The sequence below is a fragment of the Diadema antillarum genome, unplaced genomic scaffold, assembly GCF_040938485.1.
Source record: "Diadema antillarum isolate AM-2024a unplaced genomic scaffold, OU_Dant_1.0 seq00000901_RagTag, whole genome shotgun sequence".
NCBI classification, from domain to species: domain Eukaryota; kingdom Metazoa; phylum Echinodermata; class Echinoidea; order Diadematoida; family Diadematidae; genus Diadema; species Diadema antillarum.
The window spans coordinates 553865-565576 of NW_027271761.1; the positions used below are offsets into that span (position 1 = coordinate 553865).

Sequence of the window (11712 nt, forward strand, 5' to 3'; positions counted from 1 at the left end):
CGGGGGGGGGGGGGGGGGGGGGGGGGGGGAGTGGGTGGGTTGGCCCCCCTGGGAACCCCCAGGAGGGGCATGGTGCCCATTTGATGGAATTGAAATTCTATCCCCCAAGGGATGCTACTTGTCAAGTTTGGCGAAATTCATCTTGGGGTTTTCAAGAAGAAGATGAAAATGTTCAATTTAGACCCTATTAGAACCCCTCCCCACCCCCTTCCCTGGGTCCCAAGGGGGGCACCCCTGATCCTGCCATGAACAAACTTGAAACTACAGTCATCATTGTACTAACTCATAGTATCAATTGAGCTCTATCACTTCTGGGTCTAGAGAAGAAGATTTTTTAAGATTCCATAATTTTTGGGGGTTTGGGCCCCTTAAGGGCCCCATGTGGGGCATGGTGCCCATTTAAACAATTGACATCCTATCCCCCTTGGGATGCTACCTGCCAAGTTTGGTGAAAATCGGTCATGGGGTTCTCAAGAAGAAGATGAAAATGTAAAAATTTTGCGCACGACGGACGACGCACGACAGATGTTGGATGTCAGACAAAGAGCGATCGCAATAGCTCACTTGAGCCTTTGGCTTAGGTGAGCTAAAAATGTTTTTTTGTGTTTTTTTTTTTCATAGTCTAGCATGTACAATGTACAATCTTTCTCCCCTTATTGTCATTACTGTATAAGCTGTAATTTTCATTAACGAGGGTTGAATTTTTTCGCAAATTTCACGAATCACAGTTGGGCTGCAAAATTCACCAACATAAAAAAATATCACAAATGGACAGGCATTAGTGCACCTAAAATAGTCTTGAAGTCAAAATCACGACGACAACATCATCTCCCAAAAATGTCTATGACCTCTTCATTCACAAAAAATATCTGCACACGAAAAATAAAAAAAAACAGCTTGAACAGCATTGCAAGGTTATTGTCTTAAAGAAATTGATGCCGAGGTTACAAGTTGTGGTTTTTTAATGACTCGTATTATCAGGAGTGAAGATCCCTCTGTTTTCTAAATCTACTGTGTCTGCAAAGTACACCAGTGGCAATTCGCGAAAATTTCATGCCGCGAAAAGGCTGTCGGCTCCCATTTGCGAAAATGTCATGTTTTGAACATATCTTGCTTTACAGTATCAGGATTTGAAAGACAAAATGCATTGAAACTTGAACCATGGGAAAAAATTGCTATGTCATAACAATGATTTGTTACATCAGTGTTATTAACCCGCAGAGACTCCAACTCTCCTGCTTTCAACGGGAGATCTCCCGCCGAAAGCCCATTTTTGCAAAATCTCCTGTTCTCCCGCTTGAGATTTAATTTCTCCCGCCCTGGCTCTGTGTCTCCCACTTGAAATGATTTCTTACTTATTGCCATCGTATGTTTAAAAATAGGCCTTAGATAGCACGAGAGAGCATCTAGAACCCTAGAGCTTCCAGGGCCCTGCACCCCGTGATGTGCGCTTCGCGCACATCAAGTTGGAGTCTCCCGTTTGCTAGGGGTTTCAGGCGGGAGAATCTCCAGATCAGAAGGTGCTTGGGGTTGGAGTCTCTGAACCCTTTGAGGACGGTCTGATTTTGCTACAACACGCATTTTCCATACACACCTGCCCGAGTATACCTGGGACTCGTCCTCAACAGGTTAACAGTCCACTGCACTACACATGAAATAATCTGATACTGAATTTGAATTCCATAGGAAAGGACTTTACTCTGCTAATATTACTGTAAGGACTGTAATATAAGAAACAAAAGTGTTAGATCACAGTGGCTGGATATGACACCGCCACAAGCCCTAACAAGGTTATGAGGACATGACTGGATTTTATAGTGGACAGAGAGATAGAGGAGATTGCACCTGAAAGCAGTATAATACACTCATTACCCCGTTGAGGATGGGCTGATTTTGCTATAACACGTATTTCCCATAGACACCAGCCCAAGTATACATGGGACTAGTCTTCAACGGGTTAATTGCTTGCTTGTGTCTGCCTGGGAGGACATCTGTGTACACGTCTCAATGGAAACTTCATTGATTACAAACACATGAAATGGGCATCTTGAGGAACACACCATATTCTGGTGCAAATACAACAGTCATCACTGGCTTCTTCATACAACCACTGTTTGCATTATCACACTGATGCATAGGCACATATATTACTGCGAGGAACACCGATAGATAATGCTTGGATTACTCTGGTATTGCATACTCTGGTGATGATCTGCACATATGTGAAAATCAACACACTTCACATCTGTCTGTTCGAAGCCTTTAATAGCCAACAACAGCAACAACATCTGTAAAGGACAATGTAAAAATACACGATTGGGTTGAATTCCAAAGTGAAACAACTTCAAAGAAGAGTAAGAGCATGCTAAACACATGCTGGTTTTTATGTTAATTATGAAAGTGAGCTGTAGACTGATTTGGCCAACAAAAAAAAAAAATGAACAAAAAAAATGGTGCTTTAATCAAACTTTGAAACTTATGAAATGGCCTGTTCCAGCTATCCTATGGGTTGGGCGTTCTCTCTCTGTTTACTGTGTGTGTGACTATGGAGTAACACATGTATTGTATATGGATGTTTACTGTTCAAGACAAAATGTTGCAACCTTACGCATCCCTTGACAATTATCATTTGCCAATTCAAACCGAGCGAAGGATAAGCTGTCAAATATTTCTTCCTTTACAAATGCACAAATGAATCTGTGAAGGTGTTCTTAGACATAGTCTGAAATGTAAGACATGCTTACAAATCACTCTTCAAGGGGAGTAACAGTGTCAAGTAAACAGAGTTGTATAACAGCTATGATCAGATAGGAGAAGACTCCACATCAGGTACTTCATATGCCATATATTCAGCGAGTCTAATTTTTTTTAAAATCTTCCCGACAATGTCATGAATGATTAAATTTGTTAATGTGGATATGGTTATGAATGGAGAAATGTACGCATGCACATTGCATTCATGTTAGGATTAGAGTTACCGGTAATATTTTTGTGTGCGGTTGAATTCGCGAATGGCACGCAACTTGCAAAATTTGCGAGAATAAAAACCTCACGAAATATATGGCATATACAGCACTGTGCAAGGAACTATTCACAATGATGATGGCTGCCTTCCGTCCTGGTGCATAGACACTTTTGGATTACACTTTCACACAACCGGTTGTGGCATGAGAGTAGCCCAAAACTCGACAGGTCGAAGTAACCCATTCATGCTGACAGCACCTTGCTCCCCGGTATTAAATCATGCTAAGCATGTGGTTGTACAAGCACAATGACATAACCTACAAGAATCACCATTTGATGGCAAAAAGGTGAAAAAAAGGAAATGAAAAAAAGAAGAAGAAGAAGAAAAAACATGTTCGTGTGAAGAATTCGAACAGGCATTCACGTTTGCTGACTGACAGAAAAGAAATGCAGGCTTCTCTAACATGATAGAAAGAGTTCATCGTTAACGGCAACTGCTGCCTTACTGAAGAAAGCATGCACGACTGGTCATATTACTGACCCTGTAGATTCTGAACACATTTCAAGCTCCAAGCTTCATTACTGATTTGTCATCACGCTCATTCGCTTGTTAAGCACCGCCAGTGAATTCGCGACACGAAGAGCTTTCGCGAGTCGCCGCTCTTTCTTCCCGACCAGTTCCGAGAATCGTCCAACATGCAATCCCGGGACTCGGCAGAGCAAACCATAACATTTGACATTGGAGTTTGTCTCGTGCGTGTCGGCTCCAACACTTGAGTTCGGCATACAGATTCAAACATCTGCTCCAATATTAAAAGACAAACTGCTGAATGCTGGCTGGTTCCCATTCGCTGTTACTAAAAGTAAACCCACTTTCCAAGTATTGTGTCTTTGATTGCTTTAGCAAACTGTGCCGGCACCCAGTAGATCCAGTATCGGGAAGCTTCAGTGGGCCCTAGTTGAATGGCCTGCATCAACAAAAAATGCATACAAACATTGACATTAAAATTCTGTAAGTAAATCTTAAAACAGACATACCAAAAAATGTCTGAATAACTATAGTTACGTTCAGAAGTGATCCTTAACCTCGAGGATAGCCATCTTCGAGAATAAGCTCTGGTTCCATAATTACGCTGCGCCTTCACATTACAAAGCTTATCCTCAAAGGTAGCTGTACTCGAGGATGGGCTCACTGCTCCTCGTAACTAGGCTTATCTACAAGTCCTTGTCAAGAAGTTCTGCCTACACGATGCTTAATAACTACGAGTGGGGACGCCCCGCGGCTAGTTGACAGAGCGTTAACCCTGAGATACATTTCTCGTGGATAGCTTTCTTCAAGTTAACTTCAAGTTAGCTATCAACAAGCGCGTCTACATGGTGCTTAACTACGAGCTATCCTCCAAGATAGCTATCCTCAAGATTAAGGATCACCATCTGAACGTAACTCATGTGTCATGAATGTCACTTAGCATTTTCTGCTCCGTTTTCTTCAACTCGTACAACAAAATCTTCAGAGGACTGCCACACAAACATTACACTGGTAACCTTTCCATATTAGTTTGCTTGTTTGCTGGTGAGAAACAAAGACAGGGATACAAGGAAAACCCTTGTTTTCACTCAGAAACTCACCATAATGTGGTAATCTTCATGACCTTCGATGGCCTCACTTAGAACATTCTTGATGGAGTTCATGTGGATCTTTTCTGTTCTCTCTGGGGAAAAAGATATAACATGAAATACAAGTTGGTACTACTATGAGAGTCAACCCTTGCTAGCAACAGCCAGAACATGGAGTGTTGCCTAGCAACAGTTCCCTGCAGCACAGGAGAGATGATTTACTGTGCAAACATTTCACTGGTTTCATTTTGTTTTGCCGATATCCCACAATAGAACAAGAGTCAAAGTCTCCCATGCCAACACCGAGGGCCCTTACACGGTAAAAAGCTGGTAACTTGTCGATGCAAACTCTGCACTCCATGGTGCCAGTCACAGACTAGACTACCCGGTCTAAAGAACACAACATGATAATGATGACAAAAAGTGGATATGATATAGCAATAGGAGAATACTCAAAGGTGCCTGGCAGGAATGGTGCCTTGAATACCAAAATTGCCATTATGCACACACACAGAAAAGATGCGTACTTAATTCTTTCATTATTCTACATAAAAATCTGCTAATCAAAAGACCCCCAGAATGCTAATATCTCTCCTGCTGGCTAGCACTTCGTAAGAAAAAGAAGATCCCCCATAACAGAATGTATCCATCACCTGTTGGATCTTCTCGGAGAGCAGTTGTACACAGACTTTTAATGCCATAAATATATCCTGTGAAATACTGACACTACTTGTAAATGCTAAAATTGCTTCATACATAAACCAGGGCTCGACACTAACAGTGGCCCGGTGGCCCGGGGCCACCAAAAACGCACGTCGGGCCACCAAAATTTCAGAAATGAAGATTTTGTGGATCGGGCCACCAAAAAAAAGTTGGATGTTTGCCTTTAGTTTTGGAAATGAAGAGCGGTAAACTTGACTCCGTATGATACTAAAATTAATGTCTGATGCTTGCTTATCCTTTTAGAAATGAATAATGGTAAGATTCAGCTCCGTACGGTGCTGAAATTAATGTCAGATATTTGATTTTACAATGCTAAAACAAATGTCGGATGTTTACATATATCTGCAAATGCTCCCGCTTTCTCATTTCAAACATAAGTTTTGACCACCTAAATAGGTATCAACTTTTGTAATAATCTATAAGCATATTGATGATTGAATTTTCTATTCATTTATTTTAGACATGGGTACCTGTATCACTTCAGTAATACTTAATATTTATTTTTCTATGTTAAGAAGGACCGATTTAGATTTTCTTATATGTTTTTCTCGATTTTCTTCGGGCCACCAAAAAATAAAAATCAATGATTCTGGTGGCCCGATTGGGCCACCAAATATAAAAGTTTGTGTGGAGCCCTGCATAAACACAAACTGAGTATGACTAATCTTACCCTTAGTTCCAATCCATAACTGGTCCAATTCTAACTTGAAAGTGAGCCGAACCTTTCCTCCCGCTTTATTCAGCATGCCAGAGATGGGGACGTTTGGAAGAGGGTCCTTAGAACACAAAACGAAGGGGAAAACATACGAAAATACAAACTTTAAGGAATAATACATGCCTCACACTACTATTATAATCATTAAAAAAAAAAAACATGGCAACAGCATCTATAAACCTGTATGAAAATTGCATGGCAATTGATGATTAATTCTCATACTGGAACAACAAAAAATTGTAATATCAGTATAGCATTCCACAGCCCATATGATAATCTTGTAGTGCAAATCACTTTGGAGTGTTCAAATTGCTTGACCTAGGTCTGCTGTAAGAACTCATAGACTCAAATACTACTATCATTATAGTTGTTGTTGTTATTATTAACACTGTAATTTACTTGAGAATGCACAAAGCACTGCTCTTGTTGTTATTTATTACTATCATCATATTTTTCTGTCATTTTACTAATATTGTAAAAAAAAAGTCTGCCATTAACTCACATTTTTATTTTTGATGCCAATCATCACATCCTCAGGTTTTCCTTTGTCTAAAATCTTTTTGTGCATCTTTTGCTGGCAGAGGGGCTCCTTGGTTGAAGCTGGAAAAAAGAAGAGAGAAAGAGATTAAAAACGCAGAACACAGCATTGACATCACTGCTACAATATGAAATATCCTAAAAATATTTCATATCTCATCTCAAAACAAGGTACAGGTCACTGCAAATTAGCGGAAGTGCACTTTAATGCAAGCACTGAGCACAAGTAACATAAGAGATCCAAGGGTCTTGTGCTCACCTGAGTATCGCAAGTTCAGCTTCTATTCATTCTTCAAGACTATTACCTATTACAGAAACTGGGGGGGGGGGGGGACAGCTTTGAGGACCCCCCACCCCATAAGGCATGGTGTCCATTTGTAAATTCTATCACATTGGCAAAAAACATATGCTCAGTACGTAGAAAACTTGACCATGCATTATCAAAAAGAAGATTAAATGTAAAAACTAGCCCCTAATTAGTTCCTGGCCACAGTGGGGCCACCCCTGGATCTACCATATAACCTTTAAAGTACATTCACTAAAATGTATTTACTACGAATATCTCTAGTTTTAAAGAAGGGGTTATTTCCCCCCCCCCCCCCCTTAGCTTCTCTAATTTGGGGGTTCTGGAGTCCCCTGGGGTCCCAATGGGGGATGTGGGCATGGTGCCCATTTGTATAATATATACATTGTACTCTGTCAACCTAGTGACAATGCCTGCCAAGTTTGGTGACAAATATAAATATGTGTTTTCAAGAACACAATGAAAATGTGAAAATTAGGCTCAATTTAATCCCCCTGACCCAGCCCATTCACGAATCTGCCATGATCAAACTGAAACTACAGTCACCAATTTACTTACTTGTAGCATTAATTTATCACTTCTGGTTTGAGAGAAAAAGATTTGAAAAGATCCTTTAATTTGAGGGCTTCCTCCTCCCCCCCCCCCCCCCCAACACTCCTTTGGCACTGCCCCCTGGGGTCCTAAGTGGGGAATGGTGCCCATTTGTACATATTCTACACTCTAGCAATAATATCTGACAAATTTGGTGAAAATCTGACCTTGCCTTTTGACAAAGATAAAATTGTGAAAATTTGGTCCCAATTTCAAATTTTGTGTAAGATATACAAAGTGTAATTATTATCACCATTACTGCAGGGCTGCACACTAACCCATTTTTTTTGTGTCTGTCACAACAGTAGGTACCCAGTTTTTCAATTTTTTACTGGTTACATTCCTGAAAAAGTGACTGGTCCGAAGCTGATTTTTACCGGTCTGGACCGTCGGAACAGTGCCAGTGTGACGCGTTCATTAATGTCACTATCACATTATCATTATCATTACCTTCATCGTCAGCATCATCACAATAATTATTCTCCTCATAATCATTATACACTGTTACCATTAGTGCTACTATATCATAATCATCTTTGCAGCCCTACACACCCTTCTCCTCCTTCTCCGCGCCGGCACCAGCCACTACCGGCTTGGTGACCTCGAGGACGTCGTTCAAGGTGGAGCCGATGAGCATGAGCTTGGCGCCGTTGGTCACCTTCAGCTCCCGCAGGGTCTTCTCATCCTTCATCAGCCCCTTGAACATCAGCTTCTGCATGGCAGGAGGCACCCCTTGAGATGGAGATGGAGAGAGGATACACGGAGAATGATAGGTCATTTGGGCGCACTACGGTGTAGTGACTGATCAAAACTCTGTACATAACCCTTCCTGTGCTGGGGACTTTGGATAGTGTGTACAGTGCTATGGGGTTTTCTGTGTCAATCAGCACTTAACAGCACACAAAGGGTTTATACACAAGAGATTCTGGGTTCATGATCCACACCATTTCATGGAGTACCAAAGTGCGATGGCATAGTCATTCATCGCCATGGAAACTGGTTCTAAACAACCTCATGCAGCCCTAATATATGTGAACACAACAGTTACTAACAATGCTCATACCTAATTCCAACCTACTGTCTGAAGCCCTGCACAGGGATATCTTGTTTGGAAGCTGCACTAAGTTGTAACAAAAGATGGTGACATCATTACTTAGGTTTTCCATATTGTTATACATGTATCTGTAAACATGACACCTCATCTACTGTGTTCCTTTTGACCTTAATGTGGAAATGTGGATTTGGCAATGCTGGGGTAACAATGGCAGGACCCTTAGAGAGGGCACTGTTTTACACACTGAAGAGATCGCACTCAACAAATGCTACCATAATATTATAATCATTGCCATTGGGAAATCCCCTACAATACTTTCTTGGAAAAACTCACCTCCCTTTGGCTACAGGTCATACAGATCTACAGACAATGAATCACTTGCACTATGTACGAGTAGCTCCTGACAAGGCTCATTTTAGTCTCACATACAAACGTAATGGTAGTCTCTGCACTACATGCCTGATGAAAAGCTTATTCGAATCAAAGTCGATTAAATTGAATTTGTAATTCAAATACTGCTGCTTGGTATGTATTTCTGTATCTATTTATGCATTATGCTTGCAAAAGCTTTCAAATTGGTTGACAAATTTTGTCAGCATATGTCATCTGTTTGCATTTCTTAACCCTGTGACTCAGCAAATTCTACGCAGCACACACAAAGCAGTAGACATACAGCAAACATATGGCATTTTTGTAAATATGCCACTGTTTTGTTTTGTTCTGTTTTTTTCTGTCATTCTTTCACATTATATCTAGATGAGTAAGGTACTTCTATGTTAGGAACAAAGCTGAAAATATTATGTCAGGCATAATACTTCGAAGGGTTATAACATAATGATGTAAAGACGGAATTGTTTCATTAGATACACAGTACGGCTGTTATGCTAATAATGAGTTGAACTGATAGCTGCTTTTACGTACTGTACTTTCCTACAAGACTGGAGAGTCTTGAAAAGATATTGAAAATTAAGTTTGTTTTTCAAATATTTGCATGCTATCTTCTTCTTTTGGTACAGGCTAACATTAGCAACCTAACCTAAAAGAAAGAGAGAGAACTCTACATTATAACATATCAATACTTTCCTTACTTCTCTTTTGATATTTTCACATACATGATATTCTTATAATGATAAAGACCTTCCTGACATTAACATACAGCACAAAATCCACGTCAAAAAGTAGGAACACTAAATTATTTTTGCAATACCAAATTTTGATATTAAGTTTCATCTCTATCTAGGAATTCACCTGTTGCATTTTGTATTTCCGTCTTCAGTTCCGTCACCGTTGAGTCCACTCCCACCCTCACGTCATATTTCTTCTTGTTGTACATCACCTTCAAGTTCACTGGTTCGCCCCTGTCCGCCGCTGCCCCGCCCGTCTTTCCGTCCCCCTCCGAGGGACTCCGCCCCGCCGAGACACTCCCATTGCTGCTGACGCCACCAACTGAGTCCTTGTTATTGTCCGTGGATACCTCCATGGCAGTGTCCGCAGCAGTGGTGTCTGCTGAAGAGGCAGTGGTGGGGGAGGAGGAGGAGCTATTTTCAGTCCTTGAATTTGGGTCCTCCTTTTTGCACACAGTCTGCGGATGCCTGTCATCGGACACTTGCGTCTCCATCTGTGCCTCGCTATCTTCTGACATTTGGCATTTCCCTGCGTCACCTCCGCCGGGGTTGTTTGTCTTTGTATTTGAATCATCCGACTGCTCCATCTGGGAATCCTCTGATTCAGACTAACTCGCCTGCATAAAGCCAGAGAAGAGAGAAACAGACAGAGATACAGAGAAAGAGAAAGAGAAAGAGAAAGAGAAAGAGAAAGAGAGGTAAACAGAGATTTGTGTGTATGTGAGTGAGAGCAAAGAATGAGGAGGAATGAGAAAAAGGGGGAGAGAAAGAACAATGCAAATAGCAGGGTTGAAGGAGCAAGTATAAAAGAACTATTAAATCTTTAAATGCCATATTAATCCTTTCATAAATTACACATCACTTTCACAGCAGCTACAAAAATGTTGCCAGCTGTAAACAATTTTTGCCATGGTGCCATGGAATCTTTAGCGACTTTATGCATCTGATAATACTGATTATTGTTTTTTTCTCTTCAAGTGTTGATATCCTACTGTATCTTAAAGATAATTTTCCACTGTAAGTTCAAAAACACAAATAAATGTAATATAATTGTTTCTATGAAGAAAGGGCCATGAGGGGCACACTAACTATGAGAGAGATCAGAAGAGATTAAAAAAAAACAGGTGGCTAAAAAAAAAAAATGAACACAAAGGAATGTGCACATTGATTTACTGTGAGAAAATTTGTTCTGGATTTTGTTTTTCTTATAATGAGAATTGGTAAGCACTTGGTAAGTACACTTGGCACATTTGAAATAGACATACCCGGTAAGCAAAATTTCATAAGTGGCAATGCGTTGACATTGATATAGAGTTTACAACAACGTAACACTGTACGTAGAAGGCATGTGCAATATCATCGAACTGGACATAGTGCATGGTATTATAGATAACGAACTTGCAAAAACACTGGACTTTGACTTCTTTTTCTGCAAACTGTCTTTCTGATTTGGACATAAGTTTCATTCTTATAATACTCATTTATGTTCCTTCATATTTCCTACTGAGCCAAAGGGGCATTCTTAGAAAAGAAAAAGTGTTTTTCATTTGGCAACAGCTGCACACAGAAAACTACATAATTCATTAACATGTAGGCATGGTGCTAAAAACCAACTTGCCCGCTTGTCCTGGGCAACCAAAACTAAATAATGGGCAATTGCCTGTCAAAAGGATGGATCCCTTGCCAAGATGTAGATTTTTCTTTTTAATGCCCTGTTTTATATTGATGTTCATGAGATGACATCAGTTGGAAAGTAACACTCATTGCATGAAAGAAAACTTGTACAAACTGACATCAAAATGTGGGATGTCACAAATTACATCACTTCGGTGATTCCTCGCATTTATCCCCAAGTTGAATTATCCTTCCGGTTTATGTCAGGTTCAAGTGTGCACGCGTGTGTTACACACAAACACACTGCTATAGCTTCTGACCATTTGAGCATTGAGAATTCAGGGTTTCTGGGACGAACACTGAACTAGGGCTTTCTATAGCTCAGTCGGTAGAGCACCGGGCTAGCATCCGGAGGTCTCGGGTTCTAATCCCGATGGAATCCCATTTTCTTTGCTCAATTTTCCATAAA

At 40.6% G+C, this 11712-nt stretch overlaps 1 protein-coding gene across 1 annotated transcript; it reads right to left on the reverse strand.

Annotated features, from left to right (window-relative positions):
• Positions 1-120: 120 nt before the first annotated feature.
• On the reverse strand, positions 121-11008 carry LOC139741084 (ubiquitin domain-containing protein UBFD1-like). The gene is made up of 7 exons (XM_071651673.1): positions 10967-11008; positions 9754-10237; positions 8004-8183; positions 6522-6619; positions 5975-6080; positions 4594-4676; positions 121-3932 (listed from the first exon to the last, which is right to left on the reverse strand). The coding sequence occupies exons 1-7, from the start codon at positions 11006-11008 to the stop codon at positions 3822-3824; spliced, it is 1104 nt and encodes a 367-aa protein (XP_071507774.1). The 3' UTR covers positions 121-3821.
• Between the last annotated feature and the right edge of the window lie 704 nt (positions 11009-11712).

What these genes read in the sequence shown, in the direction of transcription:
- LOC139741084 (XM_071651673.1), bottom strand. Translation starts at nt 11,008, where the DNA reads ATGCACTATGTCCAGTTCGATGATATTGCACATGCCTTCTAC. An exon ending in GTTATGGATTGGAACTAAGG is followed by an intron (nt 4,677 to 5,974) that starts GTAAGATTAGTC and finishes CTTTTTCCCCAG; the next exon opens with AGAGAACAGAAAAGATCCAC. An exon ending in ATGAAGATTACCACATTATG is followed by an intron (nt 3,933 to 4,593) that starts GTGAGTTTCTGA and finishes TTGTTGATGCAG; the next exon opens with GCCATTCAACTAGGGCCCAC.